The 23,020-nt window shown below is 44.4% G+C and overlaps 1 protein-coding gene across 2 annotated transcripts in view; it reads left to right on the top strand.

The window, feature by feature from the left end:
* Positions 1–23,020, top strand: part of FRY (FRY microtubule binding protein) — a 309,064-nt gene that overhangs the window by 78,599 nt on the left and 207,445 nt on the right. For both annotated transcript variants that reach the window (XM_036251399.1, XM_036251398.1), the window contains exons 4-7: positions 15,143–15,282; positions 18,879–18,969; positions 21,292–21,371; positions 21,478–21,558. In XM_036251399.1, coding sequence (XP_036107292.1) covers positions 15,143–15,282; positions 18,879–18,969; positions 21,292–21,371; positions 21,478–21,558 — 392 coding nt within the window. The remainder of the gene's footprint in view (positions 1–15,142; positions 15,283–18,878; positions 18,970–21,291; positions 21,372–21,477; positions 21,559–23,020) is intronic.

Genomic DNA, 23,020 nt, shown 5'->3' with positions numbered 1-23,020 from the left:
CTGGGAAGGGCTGGAATAATACGAGGAGGCCCTCAGTTGATTGTTTCCTAAATCTTTGTGTATCAGAATTAAACAAGCTGACAAGAATAAAGGTACTTCCATTTAAAAACTTATTACGAATAAACTTCTGAATATACATCTGGTCCTCAAATACCATGGTTTTATTCAATGTCATTTCCTTACAACATTGATGAGATGAGAGGAATTTAACTCTGGTTTATATCAATCATTCTGTGGTAAAATTGGTTTTGTTATATGTTGTTTTGCTTCAAGTCGCAGAATGTACTGACGCCGCTGAGTGAGGACTCTGTGCTCTGACGATCAGACTCTGCCCAGAGTTTGTTTTCATCCTGTCTTGAATGCCTGCTGTTTGCTTGACACGGTGCGAGGCACTGGTGAGGGAAGTGTCAGCCCTTCAAGGACTCACAGTCCTGGGGAGACACCACCTGAACCATAATTATAAACCAGTGTAGTAATTTAGATGCTGATCAAGAGGTTGATACGTGAACAAGACGAAAGGAAGTTCTTTGAGAATAGATGAGGACCAGTAAAAGGTCCTCCAACTCTAGTGGTAGGTAACAGCCAGCTCTGCAGGTCTGGTTCAGTAAGTTCAGGAGGACTGTGGGCGCGTTGAGGAATGAGGATAACAGGACATCAGGGAGGCTGGAGAAGGGTCTGTGGTGTTTCTGAACTTATGCAGTCGGCGGCGACAGAGAGGACAAAGCCCTGGCTGGTGCAAGGGCGGAGACGGAGCCCTGCGGACAGCGCCGGGCGGCCCCACCGTGGCGGTGGCTCATGCAGGACACACGGGAGCGCTCTTCCTGCAGGGCTTTCAGGCCGCCTTTCGGGTGGGACCAAGCGCAAAATGCTCGGGCCCTGAAAGTCCAGACTCGTTCGAGGACTGACCCACATGTAAGGACCAACCGGAGAGACAAAGCCTCCATTTTGTGTTCTGTAAGCTGTTGTGTCACATGTCACTGCTCACAGTGCGTCTGCGGAGGCCTGGTCTGGTCTGCGGGCTGCTGGGAGCGGCGGGCTTCTGGAACGCCACCGAAGGAGTGGGCTCCCCTCGGCGTCCCTCCAGCGCGTCCTCGCCTGTCGTCACCAGGCAGAGGCCCCAGGTGGATGTTTGGGTCATTATTTTGGAAATGTGGTGAATTGTGGCTCTCTCTGTTCTCTTTCAGAATATAAATATTTATCATCTGTTTTTCATAAATTTTCACCCTAGTTTGTATACTTCATCTCTATCCTGATAGATTGTCACTGTCCTTTCCTCAAAAAATATGACCCTGCCCTGGGCAATTTGGCTCAGTAGTTAGAGCGTCGGCTTGTGGACCGGAGAGTCCTGGGTTCGGTTCCTGCTAAGAGCATGCACCTCAGTTGCAGTTTGTCCCTGGTCCTGGTTGGGGTCATGTGGGTGGCAGCCACTCGATGTGTCTGTCTTGCATCGATGTTTTTCTCTCCCCCCACCCCCACTCTATCTGAAGATAAATGCAAGAATGTCCTCAGGTGAGGATAAAAAATATATATATGGCCCTGGCCAGTTTGGTTCAGCGGTTAGAGTACTGGCCAGAGCATCGGCCCGCAGACCGAAGGGTTAGGTTCAATTCCGGTCAAAGGCACATACCTGGGTTGCAGGTTCCTGTGTCTCACATCAATGTTTCTCTCTCTCTCTCCCTCCCTCCATCTCTCCCTTCCTTCCACTCTCTCTAAAAATCAATGGAAAAATACCCTCTGGTGAGGATTAACAATAACAACAACAAAAAATGATGTTATTTTTCTCCAGCTTAATGTACTTCTTTCTTAATTCTCTGGAGAAACAGTAGTTCTAAATTTTAACATCGCAGGTGGTGGTTATCTTAAACGATCTGGCTTAAACACAAGCTCTCATCTGTAATTCCGCGCTCTGGCTCTGCGTTTCAGCCTTGTGGGAAAGGGAGAGAAAGCCTTTGGAATTGGACAGACCGGGTTTAAATCTCCACTTTGCCACTTAATTAGCTGTAATACTTTTTACCTTGCTGCTCAAAATACTGCAACGCAGACTCTCCTGCTGCCCCAGATCTACGGAATCTGAGTCTGCGCTTAACGCGATCCCGGGTGACCCGGACACACTGAGCTCGAGCAGCACTGGTCTGCGTGTAACACGCCTCTGCGTGTCCAGGAGCGAGCCAGCAGCGAGGTGGTCCCTGGTGGCTTTCACATGAGACCCATACATCATCCCCTCATCTTTAAGCCATAAATTTACACATGAACTGTGAGAGAAGGCAACCTACCAAGCCTATCCCAGGCCATCTGGAAGTGTGACTGAAGTCAGTCCACCTGTGGAGTCAGTGACAAAAAGTCAACAAAGTCATCTTTGAAAGTACCCATCTACTGTTTTGACAGCAAACTATAAGAATTGTGGTTCCAGCCCTGGCCAGTCTGCTCAGTGGTTAGAGCATCATTCCACGGAACAACGCGTCACCAGTTCAGTTCCAGTCAAGGGCACATACCTTGGTTGGGGTTCGGTCCCTGGACTTAGTCGGGGTCATGCGGGAGGTAACCAGTTGATGTGTGTCTCTCACATCGATGTTTCTCTCCCTCCCTCCTTCCCTCCCCTTCCCTCCAACTCTATCTGAAGATAAATGGAAAAATAGCCTTGGGGGGGATTTAAAAAAAAAAAGATTGTGGTTCCATTGACAAGGCCACACATGTGTCAAGCTCTCTCATTCTTTTCATTTTAATGTTCAAATTATATAATTCCCCCTTTTTTTGATGGCAGGCAGTGGGATTGTGCTGTGGCTCGACACAGAGGCCCATCTGTGGGAGAGAGCACGCCGGTGGTGCCCGCTGGCCTGGCGCAGGCCCCGTGCCGTGAGGTGGGCAGCGTGAGGGCACAGGCCCCATTTGCGCAGTGCTTGCCTCAGAGCGGGCACAGCCGGGCACGCCGCCCGAGCGCCCCCAGCTGGGCCCGGCGGAGCGTGCTTTCCCGGCTTCTGCTGAACTTGCACTGGCTTGGATGCCAGGCCGCGAGAGCCGGGCTCCTGCCCTTCCAGGGCCTCCTCCTGGGTGGCCTGTTACCTCCTCCACTTAACAAGCCCATGATTCATGTTCACTTGCTAGAAATAGAAGCAAACTTCAAAAAACCGTGTAATCCTTGATAATTTACTGAGCCCCTCCTCACGCATTATCTCATCTGACAGCACTCAAGTGCCCTTCCCAGAACCTCCAGAAGGTCTCTGCGGCCGCGTCTGCACATCCCTCGGAAGGGCAGCGGCTCACAGAGGTTGCCCAGGATTCTGTAAGGGAGGCCCGCGGCGCCACGGCCGGAGTCCTGTTCTGTGAAGCATGTGCTCTTCTCGCCGTGACAGGGCTACATTTCTCAGACCTGCGTTGCTGAGACTCCAGAGGGGGTTTCAGCAAGTGAAGGATCAAAGGTCCCACGTCAGTTAAGATTCAGTGTGGGTGCAAATGACATATAAATAACAGTAGCTCAAACAGGACAGAAGTTTTCCTCACGTTCAAGCAGTAAAAAAAAATCAGTCCAGTGTCTCTGCATTTTTTTGTTTTCCTTTGTATGGCTTACATTCCCAAGGTCATCTTATGACCTGTTTGGACTTCTAGAGTTCAGCCATCCCATCTGGATTTCAGGCAGCAGGAAGGAGAAATGAAAAAAGAATCAGAGGAGGAAAAAGTAATAACAAAAAGCAATATTCTGACATTACACACAGCACTTCTGATTGTACCCAGTTGGCCAGCTCCTAATCGCAGAGCCACAGACGGCTGTAAGAACGTGGGCCAACCTATCCACCTGTCGCTACTGGACAGTCGGTAGCCTGTGTGGCCAAAGTGCCCAGTGGAGATAACTGTTTTCAGTTCTGTATCTCTTGTTCCACTGTGCAATTCTCCAGGAACTGGTCAGTTTTCCAGTTGAAATTAAAAAAAAAACAAACATATATATATATATATATATTCATATATATATATATACACACACACACACACACACACACACATATTTTTTTTTTTTCAGGAGAGAGAGAGGTTGAAGTTCATGTTTCCCTTTCTTTACATTTCTTCTATGTTTAATTAACTATTGATTTAGTATTTCTTAATTTAATCTAATTACAATCTAACCCTGTGTGACTAGACCTGAAAAAAGGCCCTATTGTTCATAAGTGACAAGATGTCTAAATAGGATTAACTTTTTAAAGCTCTGTGTTAGTGGGAGACAAGTCAACCTAGTAACAGCTTTGCCCTTTGGAGAGCTAGAAATTTGTGCCCTTAATTTCAGATTCCACTTTTTACAAATTTCATGAATGTAAACTGGACGCAGTCTTACATAGCACCTACCGTGTGGCAACTGGGTGCCAAACATCACCCCCACTGGCAGAAACAAGGCGAAGGAAGCATGGCGCCTGCCTGGGGAGCCCCTGGTCTGGTGGTAGAGACAAAGAAGACACCTGTGATCCGATAAATGGTCGCCTCGGGCCAGGAGTCGGCTCCCGAAGGACCGAGGTGCGGAGACTGTGCCCTGCACCCAGGAGCCAGGGAGGGCTTCCCGCTCTGCTGGTTGGGAAGTCTTGCCAGTGGTGAGAATTAATAGAGGGAGGGAGATTTCCAACAGCGCTTTGAACACGTATACTGTCAGTAATTTATTTTAAATGCCTAACTTAATGGTCAGGGCTCAGACAGGGGAAGTGAGTGAAAAATTGTGCCGGTAATAAGTTCTTTATTTTGGCAAGCGTGTTGCAGTGTGTCTCTGTCCATGCACGTGTTGCACGTATGCACACAGCTCTACGGGGACAGGTGTGAGGATGTGGTTCCTGCTTCTCAGGACCTTCAGAGCGGAACAGGGTGACAAGGCAGTGCTGACGGTCTGACTCGGGCCCTTGTATACTGGGAGTGCCACATGGGTCATGCGGATGATACACATTATGACACTGCAGGGGACAGAAGACATGCACCTAGGGCCAGGGACTGGAAAAACCTTTCTGGGGGAGGGGGACTTGCTCAGGTGCCTCAGGCCATGGAGCAACGAGATTTCGCTGGGTGTTGGTGAGGACAGGAGGCCATTTCAGAAGAAAGGAACACTGAGTGCCGAGGCCGCGCACAGAGAAATGCCATTAGAAGTTATCTCGGGGATTGACAAATGGCTCAGTGTAGTTGCGCAGAGGCGTGTATTATTAAAGACTAACCTTCGGAAAGGTTATGACTCTCATAGAAACATAAAGGAACGTGTGCCAAGACTGTTGAACTCCTTAGGGAGGAGGCACGTCACACCCGCCGGGAGGGGAGAGAACTGCAGGGCGGATGAATGGGGAGCTGGCCTGAGAGGGCAGAGGTGGGGGGGCTCCTCCCACAGCCGACGTCACCGACCGAGCGTGCCCTGGATGACAGGCCTGACGCAGCATCGCCGCCAGCTGTCCCCCAAAGCCACGGTTTTAAAACAGCGCACAGGGCGCAGAGCCCCTGGACGCAGGATCGGTGGCCCCTAGCGAGATGTGTGTTAACGATGCATTTGCTTCCCCCGAAGCACGGAATTGACCTCCAGTGAGGGAGAGGGCAGTAGAGGGGGCCCAACCCCTACCGCGCAGAGTGACCCGCGGCGGCTACGGGGGAAGCAGTGTTCGTGAGCAGAGATCCTCGAAGCGTGGAGTCATCTGTGGAGTCGGGCATTCATGAAGTTTTGAAGCTAAAGGACCAGAACTAACATGGGCACAGTGGGACTCGAAAGAAAGAAAAATTATATAGGAAGAATAGTATTTATTGAGAGAAGGAGAAAAAAAAGACTGGTTTTCAACTCTGACTTGGAGCCGTTTCCATTAAATGCAGTGAACATGAGGATCCCAACGCTTCCTGGGATCAGTGCACCGTGCGGGGGTCACAGAAACACCCGCCCCGAGGACTTCGCAAGCCCAGGAGGAAAACAGGTGTCTGAACAACACCAGTCTTTGTAAACGCATAGCTGAGGTACAGAGCTGGGGCTCAGGTCGGGGAGCCGCCCTGACGCTGGGACGGCGGGCAGCGTGTCTCGCAGGAATCAAGGGCAGCGGAGTGTTAACGATGTCTGCTATGCAGGCGGACAAGACGGGCTGGCTCAGGCCGCGCAGGAGGAGCTGGGGGACGAGAAGCTGGGGGGGGGGGCAGAGCTGGGCGGGGGCCGGTGCAGCTGGGAAGGTAGAGCGGAGCCCCTGGCACCTGTGGCCCGGGAGCCGCACGGAGGAGCCTGGGCTCTTTTCTCTTCAGGCAGAGGGAGGCTGTGCTTGGGGAGAGGTTATGGACCCGTTTCCTATATTCTGGGTCTTCAGTGAGGGTAGAATATCTCAGGAGAAATAATGGACTCATCCTTCAGATGGTGGCTCAGCAAACACTGAGAGATCAGAAAGCGAGCACAGCAGACAGTTTGATGGGGAAACAGTGTAGGATCAGAAAGTGGGGCCGACGAAAGCATGCCCAGAGAAGGGGTGGCCAAAGAGTGAGAGGACCCTAAGAAGGCACAGCTTTCCAGGTCAGGAGGGCCCCTGGGGCAGTCGTGCGGGGACCCCCAGGAAAGAACCAGAGATTGGTAGGCAGGAGCTCACTGAAGTTGGCTTTGAGAAGGCCTTTTGCTGCAGTTGCTATTCATTGACGTGTAGGATGCATTTTTATAGGTGATAGATTCACGTTAAATAGTTTAGGAGACTGACTTTCACAGTAAGTTACCGTGGCTGATTTCGATTGGCAACATTTACGTTAGAAAGCAGTCCTGGGACCAGCTTCCTGTCTCCGATCTGTGGACCGTCCTGTGAAGGAGGCCAGGGAGAGCTCCCTGTGGTACTGCAGGCGACTTTCTTGTTATCCAAGTTTACAGACATCCTTTTAAATCAGTGGTTCTCAACCTTCCTAATGCGGCGACCCTGTAATACAGTTCTTCATGCTGTATGTGGGCGCATCTGCATGTGGGCGGACCCGCCTGGAGACGGATAGAGGAGCGGTGTCTCGGTTCCTAAGACCATCGGAAATATGTGTTTTCCGACGGCCTTAGGCGACCCCTGTGACAGGGTTGTTCAACCCCCAAAGGGGTCACGACCCACAAGTTGAGAACGGCTGTTTTAAATAAAGTCCAAGGCGTTTTATTTTGGATGCCCCAATGAAACAACAGTTAACCTATGATGAGTGTGGACCTGGGTGGATGGTGACCCAAATATCAAGTTAGCCCCTTTCAAAAGTGAAAATAGCCCTCCACAATAACCCTCACCAGAGGGAGGCCATGACCTTCACCTGGAAGAGGATAGGCTAGTGACAGTCACTAGATGAAAATTCTGGCTGTTAACTAAAGGAGCAAATGAATCTTGATTTCACATACCTTCCAGCTACGATGCTTTCTTCTTGATTTTTCTCTTTTAGACCTTTTCTCATATCTAATGATGACATAAACATGCAGTAAGTTAAATGATACAAACAATTGTCTGCTGCACAATGTTTTTCTATTTGAAGTATTATCACTCTGACATTGTTTCTTAAAACAGTCTCCTACAGCCCTGGCCAGTTTGGCTCATCGGTTAGAGTGCCGGCCTGTGGACCAGAGTGTCCCGGGTTCAGTTCCCGCTAAGGGCACATACCTCGGTTGCAATGTGTCCCCAGCCCCAGTTGGGGTCGTGTGGGTGACACCCACTTGATGTGTCTCTCTCACATCAATGTTTCTCTCTCTCTTCCTCCCTTTCTCCCTCCCACTCTGTCTGAAGATAAGTGCAAAAATGTCCTTGGGTGAGGATAAAAACAAAAGTCTCCCACAGTGAGTGGAAGTGCTTTGCCTCCACATGATGAAGTGTGCTTGCCCCCACAGGACCTTGTGCCCGAGCAGCCAGAGTTAGGACTCAGATCCTTGTTTTATAGGTGAACTGTCTTACTGTACGTTGGCACTGCGTGATTCATGCGTGGGAGACAGGTACAGGGGGCCGCTGAGTCTGCAGCCTCGCGGAGTGCGGAGGAGGAAGGCAGGCACTTCACGGAAAGCCTGATGAATCTGGGGTGACTGCGGGGGTGACTGCGGGAATGTCGCTGCTCGGCCCTGCGTGTGTCCTGTCTCCTTGTGGAGGTGTCAGCAGTGTAGCAGGAGCAGAAATAAGGTTCAGAGTGGGTGAGACAGAGGGGAAGCATTGCCATGTGGGGCTGATTGAGGGTGTCAGACGGAGGGCAGATCTTGGTTCAGAGGGAGCGCCATCCAGTGAGGTCTGCGTGTGTTCTCAGAAACCTCTTCTGTGGAGTGAAGTACAGGCACTTAGCGCTGTGCCCTTTTGCCAACGAGTGTGTCCATCCTTCTCTTACATTTCGGCTCAAACACTTTTATCAGGATGGCTGTGTTTCCTGAGATTTTCATCTGTGGGTGAGTTGGACCGATGACAGTTGGTTTTATTCAACTGATTGGTTCTGGTTCCAAAATAGTTACTATATCAGGTATTTTCCCATTTGCTTTGGAGTAAGGGTCTTTTTAACTTTTTTGTACAATAGAACTAAAAGCAGTAGTTATCTGCTCCAATAAATACATTTTTTCATCAACTTCTGTCATTAACTTAGCCTATGATCTCGTCAAAGTCAAAATTCTTTAGGTTTGTGCTCCAGTTTCAGGATTTGGAAGTGGCAGAAGGAAAGAGAAACAGACATTTTTGAAGGCCTGTTAAGTGCCCACTCGTTATAGTATGTAGTCTTCCTAAAAACCCAGCGAAGTAAGTATTCTTAAGTGTAGCTTTACAGCTAAAAACAGAATTTCAAAGAAATGACAGCATGCCCAAGCTCACACAGCCAACACAGGGCAGAGCTGTGGCAGGGACCAAGGCAGGCTGGTCTTCCCAGCACACGTCTGCGGTTATGAAACATGCTTGTGAAGATCGGTCATCAACACGGTGTTCTGAGGACATCAAGTTGCAGCTATTTGCAGTTCAGTGTAACATATTATTTACTGATTTTATCTGTAGAAATTGCAGATTATTCCAAATAATTTGCTCAGCCAGTCTAAGTAACTTATATTGGTGTATTTTTCTAGGTGGTGTAGGTTTTGTGGCACTTTAGTTTCTTCATATGTTAAATATGCCATCTATGAACAGGAAACACGTGGCAAAATCAATCCATACATTTATTTTGACTTTTAACAACTCTTAAAGCTGTTGACCTTTAACAAACAGACAGCCAGATATTTCTCCAGCCAGTGGTTTGTTTGGGAATAACAAAGAATTGCCGTTTGGGACATGCAGTCTAATGGTAAGCCACACACAAGTCCAGAGAAACAAACGAGAGGGATATTCTTTTATGGACTTGGAAAGGGCTGTTGTACGGGAAGAGTCCTGGAGGAAGCTGAAAGGTAGAAGTGTAGTGGCTTCTCATTGGCTGAGGTGCAGCAGTCTCCCCATAGGCTGAGATGTTACAGCCCGAGAGAATCTGTTCTGCCTCTGCAGAGGCGGTAATGCAAGTTGTCTGTTCCTGTTGGTGACCGTAGTTAGTATATATTGAGTGACATGTGTGAGGATTCTCTCTCCAGCCTCCTGACTCCTTTTTCTTTTGAATCCTCACCCAAGGATATGTTTTTTTGTTTTGTTTTGGTTTTTATTTATTTTAGAGAGAGAGAAGAAAGAGAGAAACATCGATCTGTTGCCTCCCTTACGTGCCCCAACCGGAGATCAAACTCGAAACCTGAGTATGTGCCCTGCCGGGGAATCAAACCTGCAACCCTTTAGTGCACCAGAGGAGGTTCCCAACTGAGCCACCGAACCAGGGCCCGACTCCTTTTTAAATTACTTTTCTGTTTGCTGATTTCACAGAACGAAAGTAACTTTTACCGTCTTGGGTAGTAATACTTTTCCTGGAAAGGAAGAAGATGAAATTCTAGAGTTTCAACATCCATTTTAATGCTACAATTCAATGAAATCTATTTAAAATATATAAATAACAAATATAAGCAATAATCTAGCCATAGTATATGTGATTGAGTGAAAAAAACATTGAATTACTTTAATAGACCATTATTTTGTGGTGTTATCCAAAGAGTACCCAGACCCCCAAGTACTTGGCCACCTAAACTAGTTTGAGAAATTAAACCATCCATGAAGTTACTTTAAACATTTTCATTAAATGTACCACTGAGGACAAGCCAGCCTTAGTACTGTAAAATATGGAATGACTCCACTGAGTAATTATTCAAATAGTTTGGGTGAAGTTTCCTTATTTGCATTCAGCAAGTATAATAAAATGCTTATGAAAAATTAATGACTTAGCTACAGCATAATGGGCAGTCTCTTTTAGCCTGTTTATACATAAAATGCCAAAATAAACATTAAGAAAACATTTGCAAAGTACATTTTTCATCCCCTTCACCCCCCCAAAAGAAAACACCAGTGTGAAATAGTTCTGTGATTCTGTGCACGTCATCCCCTCAAGCTGCACAGCTCCGAACGCATGTATGATGGAAGAATGTGATCATTTAAATGCAACAAGAACATCTTTGTGAAGGGCCCGCCCCGCTGCGCAGCAGCACAGAGCTAGGATTCATCTCGCCATGGGCTCTGCTTCCTGTGAGCAAGTGAAGGGGCTGAGTGACCAAGAAGGCAGCTAGACCTTCCTCCCTTCCTGAGCGTTGAGGGCCAGGTCTTTGCAAATTCTACCCTTCCTTCCTGAGAGCCTGGACTGAAAAGGGCAGTGACAGAGAAATGGAAAAACATGCATCCACCCCATGCGGATGACCTTTCATGTCTTCCGAGATGGTCTCAGTGCATTTGCCAGGGAAAGTGTGCCCAGTAGATATAGCACTGAAAATGGCTTCAGGACTTTTTATTTTTTAAACTTTATTAAACTTATGGGGGTGATGTTGGTTAATACAATTATATAGGCTTCAATTCTGTAATACATCATCTGTATGTTGCATTGTGTGTTTACCTCTCAAAGTCAGGCCGCCCTCTGTCACCACTGATTTGACCCCTTTATCCTTTCCTCTTCCTCCTGCCCCTGCTTCCCCTCTGCTAACCCCTGTGCTGTTTGTGTCTATGTCTGAGTTCCTGTTGATCTTACTTGTTCCTTGGTTGCTTTCAGTTTTATACCCCACATATGAGTGAAATACTGCCATTTGCAGCAACGTGGATGGGTCTTGAGGATATCATGTAAGCAAAATAAGTCAGACAGAAAAACTCAGGAAGACTTTCTAACGAGTAGACAAGGTCATCCTGGCTAAGGCTGGAAAGACACTACTGATGTTCTCGATGAGAACGTGGGTGACACCTGGGTGCAGTAGCGGGATTGTGTGTGCTGTGCCCAGAGAATTTAAAGGGGCAAAATGTAGGTTCATGTCACCTTTATGGGTCTGTAATGAAGACTCAAATTTGTAATTATTCCACACAGGTATTTTTTAATAAACTTTTGATTTTAAAATAGTTTTAGCCTGGTTGATGTGGCCCAGTGGTTGAGCGTTGACCCATGCACCAAGAGGTCGCTGGTTCGATTCCCCATCAGGACACATGCCCAGGATGTAGGCCCGATCCCCAGTGGGGGGCCTGCAGGAGGCGGCCACTTGATGTTCTCTCTCACCGATGTTTCTCTCTCTCTCCTTCTCTCTTCCTCTCTCTCTAAAAATAAGTAAATGAGTGAATGAATGAGTGAATGAATGACTGGAATCGTTCTGGATTTCCGGAGACGCTGCGAAGCCGCTGCGGACGGTGGCTTGCACGCCGAGCATCCCCGCTGCTGACCTGCACCGCACGCACGTCTGCCGCAGCCAGGAAGCCAGCAGCAGCGCGTTGTCATTGACCGGCCGCCATGCTCTGTTTGCACTTCCTTTATTTCCCTAATGTGTCTGTTCTGCTCTGGGACACCATCTGGGATTCCACATTACATTAGTCATTGTGACCCCTTACGTCTCATCCAGACTTACATAAGTGTTTTTAAGTTATTGAAATACAACAGTAAATACTTTGAGATTTTATTACGTATGTAATACTAAGACAGAATAAACCCGTGGTTGGGACTCTGTATTCTGGTCCCCTTCCCTCAATGGGAGGAACTCCCTTTATTTCCCAACTCAATATAATTTTGGTGGTGGTGACTGACTTGTGCTGGGGTAACTTGACAGACAACTGGCATGTTACCCCCTCCACACACCGCAGTTTGTTTCTCCAAAAATGTACTGCTGTGCCACCCAGAGGAACATCAGGAGCATATATGTGAATGTGGCTGGGGAGGGGCTCCGATAAAAATAATTAGATATAGTTTTAATTTTTAAAAAACTAATGGTGCCCTGGCTGGTTTGGCTCAGTGGTTGGAACTTCGGCCTGCGGTCCAGAGAGACCCGGGTTCGGTTCCCGCTAAGGGCACGTACCTCGGTTGCAGTTTGTCCCCAGCCCTGGTTGGTCATGCGGATGGCAGCCACTCGATGTGTTCCTTCACATCAATGTTTCTCTCTCTCTCTCTTCCTCTCTCTCCCTCCCGCTCTATCTGAACAAAAAAATGAAAAAATGTCCTCAGGTGAGGATTAAAAAAAAAACAAAAAACTAATGGTAACTAGGTTCGTAGGGCAGGCTGAATGTAGTAACTTACTTATTTCTAACTTACATTAACCCGTAATCAAAGATAATGTACAATTTCATGTAGGGTCGTATAACCATAACTATAATAGAGGGGACATGAAATGAGGCTGTCGAGATAGTGAATTTGAGAGCGAGGGTAATAATTTTATTCAGTCTCTGAACTTCTTTAACGGTGACCGTGGGAGTCCTATTGACACACAGCTCCCTGCTTTGTAAAAGGAAGCTAAGCCTGCTTTACTCCAGATGTATTTGAGGTTGACTGAGGTCTCCATGTCTCTGCGACCTCCGCAGCTCAGGCCGTTGTCCCTGCAGGCCTGCAGCTGCGCAGTGACCTCACTCGATTAAGGTGTGTGTGTCTCCTGACTGCCTTTCTCAGCAAAGCCCTGTGGTCCAGCCTGCACGTCGCTGCTAGATGAACCTCTGCAAACACCATTTTTTATGGACAGATTTCCCCATTCAAAAATATTTAGGGACCTCGCCTTTCCTAGAGAAGAAAATTGAAAATTTTCAAACTGGTATTAAATACCTTCTATAATTTTGTTCCAACATAAACTTTTCAACGTTTTTTTCTCTCCACTCAGGTATACAAAAGTTGCTATACCAGACAGATACTTCTTCTTTCAGTTCACTAGAAGTTTTCATAGATTCATTATTATGATCATTATCAGCAAACAATTATTTTTGCAACTTTATTACCAGAAGCTTTCCTGCCTGGTGTCTTTGCTTAGTTTCTTTCTTGACTCTCACCTCAAATTTCTACCCTTTCTAAAAGAGGCCCAGGTAAAATCCTACCTTCGTTTCTCTTTAACTCCAATTCCCCCTTCCCTCGAGTGAGGTGTCCCATCCTGAGAACGCCGGGTCTCCACATGCACTGCTGGTATGTTCGTGTAGTTCCTCCTGGCCCAGTTTTCTGTGTGTGTAGACTCATGTAGTGTCTGCACCAAATTGGGATCACACTAATTAAATGTGTGATATATTAGGGCCACTTAATATATAGTGAACATTTTCACTTAATACATCATGTGAGTAAATATTTTTGGAATGTGATTTGTCATGGCTTCATAGATAATCAACATTAAATTCCACATTGTAGTAAGGCATTTACGTATAGTTGGACATTTAGGTTGTCTCCTCTTTTTTTCTCTAATAAATAATGCTGCCTGTACATTCTTACTCATCTCTAATTATGTACTTGAGATAAATTCCCGAGTGGGCTTATTCCGGATGCTTCTTATGAGGTTCGTGATGTGTATTTCCAAATTACCTTCCAGATATGTTTTGCCAAGTTTTTTTCTTCAGTCAACAATGTATGAACATATCCATTGTATCTACTACCTCATCAGCACTGGGGGTTATAATTTGCTTATACTGTTTGTTAATTAGGTAATCAAAAGCTATCTCATTGTAGTTTTATATATTCTGATTAGAAGGCCTTTATCAGATATGTGTTTTACAAATATTTTCTCCCCATTTGTGACTTGTCTTTTCATCAGTTTTTTAACAATATTCTTCTAAAAGTAGAAGCTTTGCATTTTGATGACTTTCAGTATATTAGGACGTTGCTTTTGGTATCATGCCTAAGAAATCATTGCCTGGCCAAAGTCATAGAGACTTCCTCCTGTGTTTTCTTTCAGAAGATTTAGAGTTTTAGGTCTTATGCTTGGGTCTATGACCCATTTTAAGTTAATGTTTGCATATAATATGAGATATGGATAGAGGTTCATTTTGTGTGTGATAATCAGTAAAAGACCAGGACTCTTTTAAGTTACCAAAGGCATGTTTGTTGTTTAAAGAAGAGGAGAGAAGTTTGCCTGCAATGTAACACAGATAAATTATTGCTGCTGGTCTGTATCTGGAGTCTAATTTGGGGCAAACATCAGGTTAGTGGCAAATAACTGTGGCAGAAAACTATGCATTCTGTCACTACTTAGGTTATTTATTTGGGGGATAGGCTTGCTTGTTTCCCTAAACAAGTCATGTAATTTCATTGATGAATATATTTATGTATAGAACAGAATTTTGAGGACCTGAGAAGTACACAGCTCTGTACCTCGTAGCTGGTGTGGGAAAATAATTTCTTTGCATTCTGTGAATAGCCTGCTTGCAATTAATGTCTGATTTCTAGAATGAAAGGGAGTCAAAGTAAATAACTTTTTTGAACAGCAAATTATTATATGAGGAACAGTTGAACAGTTATCAACATTAAGAGACTTGAGATCTTGGGAATATACTAATAAAGATTATTAGAGGAAGGACTGTAATAAATAAGAAAACTGTGTTGTGACTGTGGTTTGGAGTTATTTGTGAAATAAAAAGGTTTTCAGTGACTGGCAGGGCCACCAAAGCCTTTAATCCAGTGCTTTTCAACCAGCGTGCTGCGGAATTTTTAAACATGCAATGCCTGACCCCTTTTCCCGTAGGCTGTCGCATCACAAAAATGACCACAGCCAACACAACAGTAGCCGTACGATGTGAACAAATTAAAGTTGTACCTATGTTGTTGTCAGATTGGCAAAAGATAGATTTGTGGGTGTGCCCCAGAATCTTGGTGATCGGTTTATGTGCCGTGAGATGAGAGAAGCTGGAAACCGCATTAGTAACTGTTCTTCTCCCAGGTCATCAGCTCCATGAGCTCGCTGTCTGAGTACTGCCTCCCTTCCATTCTGCGCACCCTGTTCGACTGGTACAAACGGCAAAACGGCATTGAGGATGAGTCGCACGAGTACAGGCCGAGAACAAGCAATAAATCCAAAAGGTATATATACTTCTGTTGTGTCAGGATTTTGAGGATTATGGTTTCTTTCTTTTGATTTATTTTTCTGTTCGTTTTCCTCCCTCCCTCCCTCCTTTCCTTCCCATTGGAGTGCTAGTCACCGCAGCTGCCAGAGGTAGGGAGCCGTGCAGGGCCTTACTCCCGCATTGGTGGTGCGAGGTGTAAGGGCGCCGAGGTCACCCTCGAGCCTGCTTCCTCTCTGTGCCCTCTTGCCTCCAGCCTACCCCTGAAGCAGAGGCCGCTGCCAGCCCGCAGGGCGCTGCCTGGATGTGCGCGTCCTTGGGAGTGACCTTGAGTGCCCCGCGCACCGTGAAAGATGCTGGGCTGCATGTTAGCCATGGTCCTGGGCTGCCACTCATTAGCCCTGTGACTGGGCAACTCGGCACCTCTCTGTACCTCAGTCTCTGCATGAGCGAAATGGGAAGTCAGGTCACAGCACCTCTACGGTCCATTCCAGCAGAGAATTTTGTTTATTTATTGCGTGGGTGTGGAAAGAGGGCCCAGCGGCTGCGGAGCGCTTTGCAGCCCAGGACTTCCATATGTTTGAAATCAGCCTACTTTAATACATTTATCTTTTTTAAAAATAAAAAGGATGATTTCAAAAGAAACGAATTTGTTGTGCATGATTTTATGCTTTTAAAGACAGTAAACTGAAGTGAATCACTCAGAAAATCAGATGTCAACTACTTTTTGTAAGTGACTTATTCCTCTCATTTTTCTTGATACTCCTAATATTTTTTAAAATATAGACTTCTCTTGAAATAGAAGACTGTAATTTTACCAAATTACATTTCATCCAAACTTGTGGTTTTATGCAATATTCGGTCATTTATTTATCATTTTGTTTGGAGGAGAAATTAATAACTTTGAATTTATTTTAGTTGAAGAAGGAATTTTTTATTGAGATATAATTCACAAACAGTAACATTTGCCCTTTAACGTTTATGATTCTGTGGTTTGGGTGCATTCTTGAGGTCGTGCAGCCTCTCCCACGTCTAATTCAGAGCTGTCGCCCCCGAGAGGAGCCACGCCAGCCAGCACGCTCTCCTCGCAAGTGCTTTGTTAATGCATCATATTTTATTTTATTTTATTGTTTTAAATTTTTTATTTATTTTTTTGTTACAGATATTTTACCTTTTTTACCCCATTGGCACCCCCCCTCCCCACCCCACCCCCGCCCCGTCCCCAGCTCAGTTGTCCATGTCCACTGGTCATGCATACATGCATGTAAGTTCTGTGGTTTATCTCTTCCCACCCCCACCCCCTCTTCTGAGGGATGTCAGTCTGTGCCCTACTTCCATGTTTCTGGGTCTACTGTATTCCTCAGACTGTTATATTCATATTTTAAAGGTAGAGTCTCAATTCCTGTGTCTGAAAATCCAGACTGTGTGATTATTAAATTAATGGGATCATTTTATTATACTTCTCACATTACCTGTTAGCTTGTGAACAGATATTATTAGAACTGTCCTGGGTGGGGAGTGGGGAGTGTTAGTGAGTTGACTTAAGTGAGTTTTAGTTTTGTTCCTTGGTTTCATCAGAATTTAGTTACTAAAACTAGATTTTTCATGAATTGATTGCTTTATGAATTGAAAATAATAATTGAATAATTTTTTAAATCATGTTACTGATGATTTCCAGGAGATCAAAGTAATTGCTGGGATCAAACACAGAATGAGGACAGTGAAATTCAGCTCCGTAGCATTTGAGTTAGCATCTGAAAGTTTAAACCAAGAGAAAGAGTGTGTGTGGGGGGGAGAAAGCCAAAAGAATCCGGGTCTCCAGAGCATAATGTAGCTAATAATGTGTGTTTCTGTTACTAGAAAAAAGAAAAGAGGAACTTTCGGGAGAAACATGAACATCTGAAAATAGTCAAATGTGACAAATGTGTATTTGGGTTATGTTTTCTAAAATTAGTATAATATCAACATTTTGACTGCCACATAAATTTGTCAACTACCTCTGGCTCCTGGAAGTTAGACCTCAAACAAGCAATAAAGTTGAATTCATTATTGGAAAAGTATATGTCTTACTTTTATTTGAAAGCATCATTGGTTTAATAAATAAAATAGAGTTAAGGGTTTAAAAAATATTTTTCTGCCAAGAACTGCTACTTTCTCAAGGTCCTCTGGCCCCTTTGGAAGAGCCATCTAACACAAACATTTCTCTCGACTGCGGCTGGCCATCTTTGGGGGTTCTCCTTCCATTTGGTCCTCAAGCTTCTTGTTTCCATTTTCCATGATAGTCTCTAGGTTACACGTGTGAATGCCCTCTGTTTTCATGCTTTCCCGCGTGTTTTCTTTCCTGTGTGGCTGTAGCACTTTCTTGCGCTGGTGGACCTTGAAGGACTTCAGACGGATGCTTCTGTCTGGTTTGCTGCTCCTCTGGTTTGCGTAAATGACGCTGGGTGACGGAGCTCCGACCCTGTCACCACAGCTCCCCTCACAAGTCGAGGCTGCAGGTGCCCTTGTGCCTTCACCTGACTTGCTGGCGGTCACAGAGCTTCTCCAGAAGTTATTTTTTATATCTTAAATATCATCTTCCTTTCTGTTCATTTCCTCTGGACTAGAGAGAAAAAAGTTTCTTATTTAAAATATCCTTGACTTATTTTGAAAATAACTGCCTGGTAAGTCCAAATCCTGCCATCCTTTCTCATTGCTTTATTTAATATACAAGTATTGAGCAGTTTTGAGAGATTAGACTGCTTTATCTTATTTAATACTCAAATAACCCTTTATACAATTGTTATTATAACACCCATTTATAGATAGGGGTGTTACTGGTAAGTAGAAGAGGCATAATTTTAACCCAGGACTGATCTGTACCAAAGCCAATGCTCTTAACCACTATTCAGTGACTCATTTCATTTTTCTTTCTTTGTTCAATTTCAGTTAGCCCACAGTATGTTAAATAAGCAGAAGATGGGGGAGGGGCACGGACTCACATGTCCATCTTTCGGGCAGTGCTAATTCTGCCCCTACCTCATGAATGAATTCAGAGGACTACACTTTGCCTGTTCTACCTCCTCTTCCATCTGCTTTTCAGTCTCTCGCTCTCACAACACCCTGTCGCTTGTTCTTTCCTCCTTTCATAAATATCAAGGGAGGAAAGGTCAAGAGGAATGGGACAGGCCGAAAAAAGCCATTCTGATCCCTCCCCACCCCTGTGGTTCGCTCCAATCGGAAATCATGTGACGTCCTTACACTGTTCAGCTCCCTTCCCAAGATGTGTGCCCTGTACGCCGCTAGTGTGGTAGCCCCAGCTTGTGTTGTGTCCAGTTTACAGATGATAGAACTCCTGGGTTGAAACAGCTTGGAAAAGCTGGCCAGATGAGGTTACATGGACTCACAAATAGCTATTCAATTTGGCATGGTTGAAACTGTAAAATGTGAAGTCAGATGTTGGACCCAGGGTCGGGCCACTGTACCACCCGAGCAGTGGCGGCTCCGCCCGTGCTGTGCTGGGCACTGCGCTCCCAGAATGCCCGCACTGGCCGGGGTAAGTCCGCGGTGCTGGATGACTCGTAGTTCTCACAATATCTTCGATGCCAATTAATGCGACTGTTTTAAATTTTACAGTGATGAACAGCAGCGAGATTATTTAATGGAAAGACGGGACCTCGCCATTGATTTTATTTTTTCTTTAGTATTAATAGAAGTTTTGAAACAGGTAGGTCATTTAATATACTGTTAGATAAGATTTATTTATCTGAAAAGTTCGTAAGGTTTTTTTAAATTTTTTATTAATTTGTTTTTGTTACAGATGTTTCTCATTTTTCCCCCATTGACACCCACCACCCCCCATCCTGTGCCCCATCCCCAGCTTTGTTGTCTATGTTCATTGGTCATGCATACATGCATATAAGTTCTGTGATTTATCTCCTACCCCACAAACCCTCCCTCCTCTGAGGCTTGTCAGCCTGTACCCTACCTCTATGTCTGTGGGTTAATTTTGTTCAGCAGTTTGTTTAGTTCATTATAATCCACAAATAAGTGAGATCACGTGATATTTGTCTTTCTCTGCTTGGCTATGGCTTAGCATAATATTCTCCAGGTCCTTCCATGCCATCTCAAAGAATAAGAGATCTTTCTTTCTTATAACTGCATAGTATTCCGTTGTGTACATGTACCACAGCTTTTTTATCCACTCATCTACTGATGGACACTTGGGTTGTTTCCAGATCTTATCCATTGTAAATAGTGCTGCTATGAACATAGGGGTACATATATTCTTTCTGATTGGTGTTTCATGTTTCTTAGGGTATATTCATAGAAGTGGGATCACTGGGTCAAATGGCAGTTCAATTTTTAACTTTTTGAGGTAACACCATAGTGTTTTCCATAGTGGCTGCACTAATCTGCATTCTTACCAGCAGTGTGCTAGAGTCCCCTTTTCTCCACACCCTCACTAACACTTGTTTTTTGATGATTGGTTGATGGCGGCCATTCTGACAGGTGTGAGGTGATACCTCATAGTTGTTTTAATTTGCATCTCTTTGATGATTAGTGATGTTGAGCATTTCTTCATATGTCTCTTAGCCATTTGTATGTCCTGTTTGGAGAGGTGTCTATTCAGCTCCTCTGCCCATTTTTTAATTGGGTTCTTTGTCTTCCTTTTGTTGAGTTGTATGAGTACTCTATATATTTTGGAAATTAACCCCTTATCTGATGCATCATTGACAATTATGGTCTCCCATATAGTGGGATTCCTTTCCGCTTTGATGGTTGTTTCTTTTGCTGTGCATAAGCTTTTGAGTTTGATGTAGTCCTATGAATTCTTTTTTTACCTTTGTTTCTTTTGCCTTAGGTGTTGTATCAGTGAAAATTCTGCTGCGTATGATGCCTGAAATTTTGTTGCCTACATTTTCTTCTAGGATTTTTATGGATTCATGAGTTACATTTAAGTCTTTTAACCATTTTGAGTTTATTCTTATATATGGTGTAAGTTGGTGTTCTAGCTTCTTTTTTTTTGCAAATAGCTGTCCAATTTTCCCAACACCATTTATTGAAGAGACTGTCTTGACTCCACTGTATGCTCTTGCCACTTTTGCCAAGTATTAATTGAGCATTTTGTCTTGGGTCCTCTATTCTGTTCCACTGGTCTATACGCCTGTTCTTGTGCCAGTACCAGGCTTTTTTGATTACAGTGGCTTTGTAGTATAACCTGAAATCTGGTAATGCGATCCCTCCTACTTTGTTCTTCTTTTTCAAGATTGCTGTGGCTATTCGGGGTCTTTTTTAGTTCCATATAAACTTTTGGAGTGCTTGTTCTAGTTCTTTGAAGTATGTCATTGGTATTTTGATGGGGATTGCAGTGAATCTATAGATTGCTTTGGGTAGTATGGACATTTTATTGATGTTAATTCTTCCAATCCATGAACAAGGTATATGATTCCACTTTTTTATATCTTCCTCTATTTCTTTTTTCAATGACCTGTAGTTTTCTGTGAAGACGTCTTTACTTCTTTGGTTAAGTTTATTTCTAGGTATCTTAATTTTTTTGCTGCGATGGTAAATGGGATTGTCTTTTTAGTTTCTCTTTCTGTGATTTCATTATTGGTGTATAAGAATGATGCTGATTTCTTGACATTAATTTTGTATCCTGCTAATTTGCCAAATTCATTTATTAAGTCTAGTAGATTTTTGATGGAGTCTTTAAGGTTTTCTTTGTATAATATCATGTCATCTGCAAATAATGACAGTTTCACTTCCTCCTTCCCCTTAGAAACAGGAACAAGACAGGGATGCCCACTTTCGCCACTCTTATTTAACATAGTAATGGGAGTCTTAGCCACATCAATTAGACATGAAGAGAAAAGTTCTTAAGTTTTTAAAGTCTAAGTTTATTAAGTTATTTATGAACTTCAAATACTGGGTCATATGAATTATATTTATTGATTGCTAAAGTCCAAAAATAGTTATTGGTATTCTCATTGATGTGATCTTTAATATTCCCTTCCAAGCTAAGAGCCATCTTTTTTTTTTTTTTCAGATTCCACTTCATCCTGTATTAGACAGTTTAATACATGACGTTATTAACTTGGCTTTCAAGCACTTTAAATACAAAGAAGGGTAAAGTAATTTCTCACTTTAGAATTTTGACGAGGTTGGGTGATTAAAACTAAATCAAGTGTTAGATGACCAAGGACCCTGACCTATCTAATTATGTCTTGTTTAGGTACCTTGGTCCTAACACTGGCAACATGCACATTGTGGCAGACCTGTATGCAGAAGTCATCGGAGTGCTGGCGCAAGCCAAGTAAGTACCTGGCAGTCAGACCCCTTTCCCCCAGGACAGGAACGCCGCTCTGTCCCCACCCCGCCCCCGTCCTGCTCTCAGGAAGGAGCGTGAGTGAGCCTACAGGAAGCTGGTTTGTTTTTGTTTTGTTTTTCTGCTGTGGGTGCCCTGCCTCTGAAACTGACTAAAAGCTTCCCCAAAGCAAGTACAAGTCTTTTTCCAGTTTCTTTGCTCTGTTATTTTTTTCACTTAACAGTTGGGCCAGATCCTACCAAGAGTTCATGAGTTTCATGACTGCATGAAAGCAAGAAATGGACTAATCGAATTACTTTTCTCTTTGCCCAAATATTCTAAAGTTTATCAGTTTAAAAGTTTTCTTGTGCTCAATTCAGCAGCACATATACTAAAATGTTTTGTTTTCCGTATTCCACAAGTTGGTGGTTATGATATATATCATTCATGAGTGGGAAAATTCCATTCTAGAATGTCCCTTTACTATAGACCTTACTTAATTCAGCTGAGCTAAAAATGGCCCATACTCTGTCATGGAAACAAGTCAGGGGAAGGTTCTCATTGCTAAATTTATCTGGCCCCATAACACCACTTAACAGGCTAGAACAAAGTGGTGTTAGACTATTAGCAATAATATACTGCTTCCAAAAGTGATGTCACACCCTGGTCTCCCATCTCCATCTTGTTCCACCCTCAGGCAGAGGGGCAGACCTCGATGCCTGGGTTAGGCGAAGGGGGCCAAGGAGCTCACGGGAACCCAGGGCCCGAGGCCAGCTGACAGCTGGGTGATGCCCTGAGCCTTCTGAAATGCGATCTTCTGGAAGAGATTCTATCTTCAAGAGGTGGAATTTCCTAACTTAGAATCATGGAAATAAATACCCAATTTATTTAAAAAAAAAAATTGAAGTACTTATTCAGCAGTCTTACCTAGCCAAAACATTGAACTCAGGAACAGACCCCAAAAAACTCCTTGGCATGACTTAATCTAACCCAGATATCTGTTTGTCTGGACTGCTTATTTTTGTCCAACACACGAAACATGAGTGTTAGTCGGAAGGAAGGTAGGTGCGCTCCGCCAGTGAGAACGGTGGGCTCGAAGACTGACAGCAACAGAGGAGAGAAAACCCGCTACCGCAGAGGAAGTGGCAGTAGCTGCCTGGGCATTTTGCGGGAGACTGCGCTGTGTTGTGATAGCCACTGTGGTCGTGAGGGCCTGTCAGTGATGAGGAAATAAAGGAGTAATGTGTTTCGGAGAGATTTCCATGGCAATTGAATAATAAAAGTATTGGCATTTTGAAGGGATAAGCTGCAGTTATCTGGCAAATTAATTCATGTGTGTCTACTAAGATCAGAAAAATGAGTCATTACTATTTTGGATGATTAGTCAAACCCTGAAAATTTCAACATATTCCTTTGTAATTATCCCAACATAATTCTCTTATCTAATTTTGGGACGTTTAATATGCCAAAA

This window comes from Molossus molossus, unplaced genomic scaffold (assembly GCF_014108415.1).
Source record: "Molossus molossus isolate mMolMol1 unplaced genomic scaffold, mMolMol1.p scaffold_m16_p_10, whole genome shotgun sequence".
NCBI lineage: Eukaryota > Metazoa > Chordata > Mammalia > Chiroptera > Molossidae > Molossus > Molossus molossus.
The sequence above is the reverse complement of the archived record's forward strand: the minus strand, read 5'-3'. Positions and strand labels throughout refer to the sequence as shown.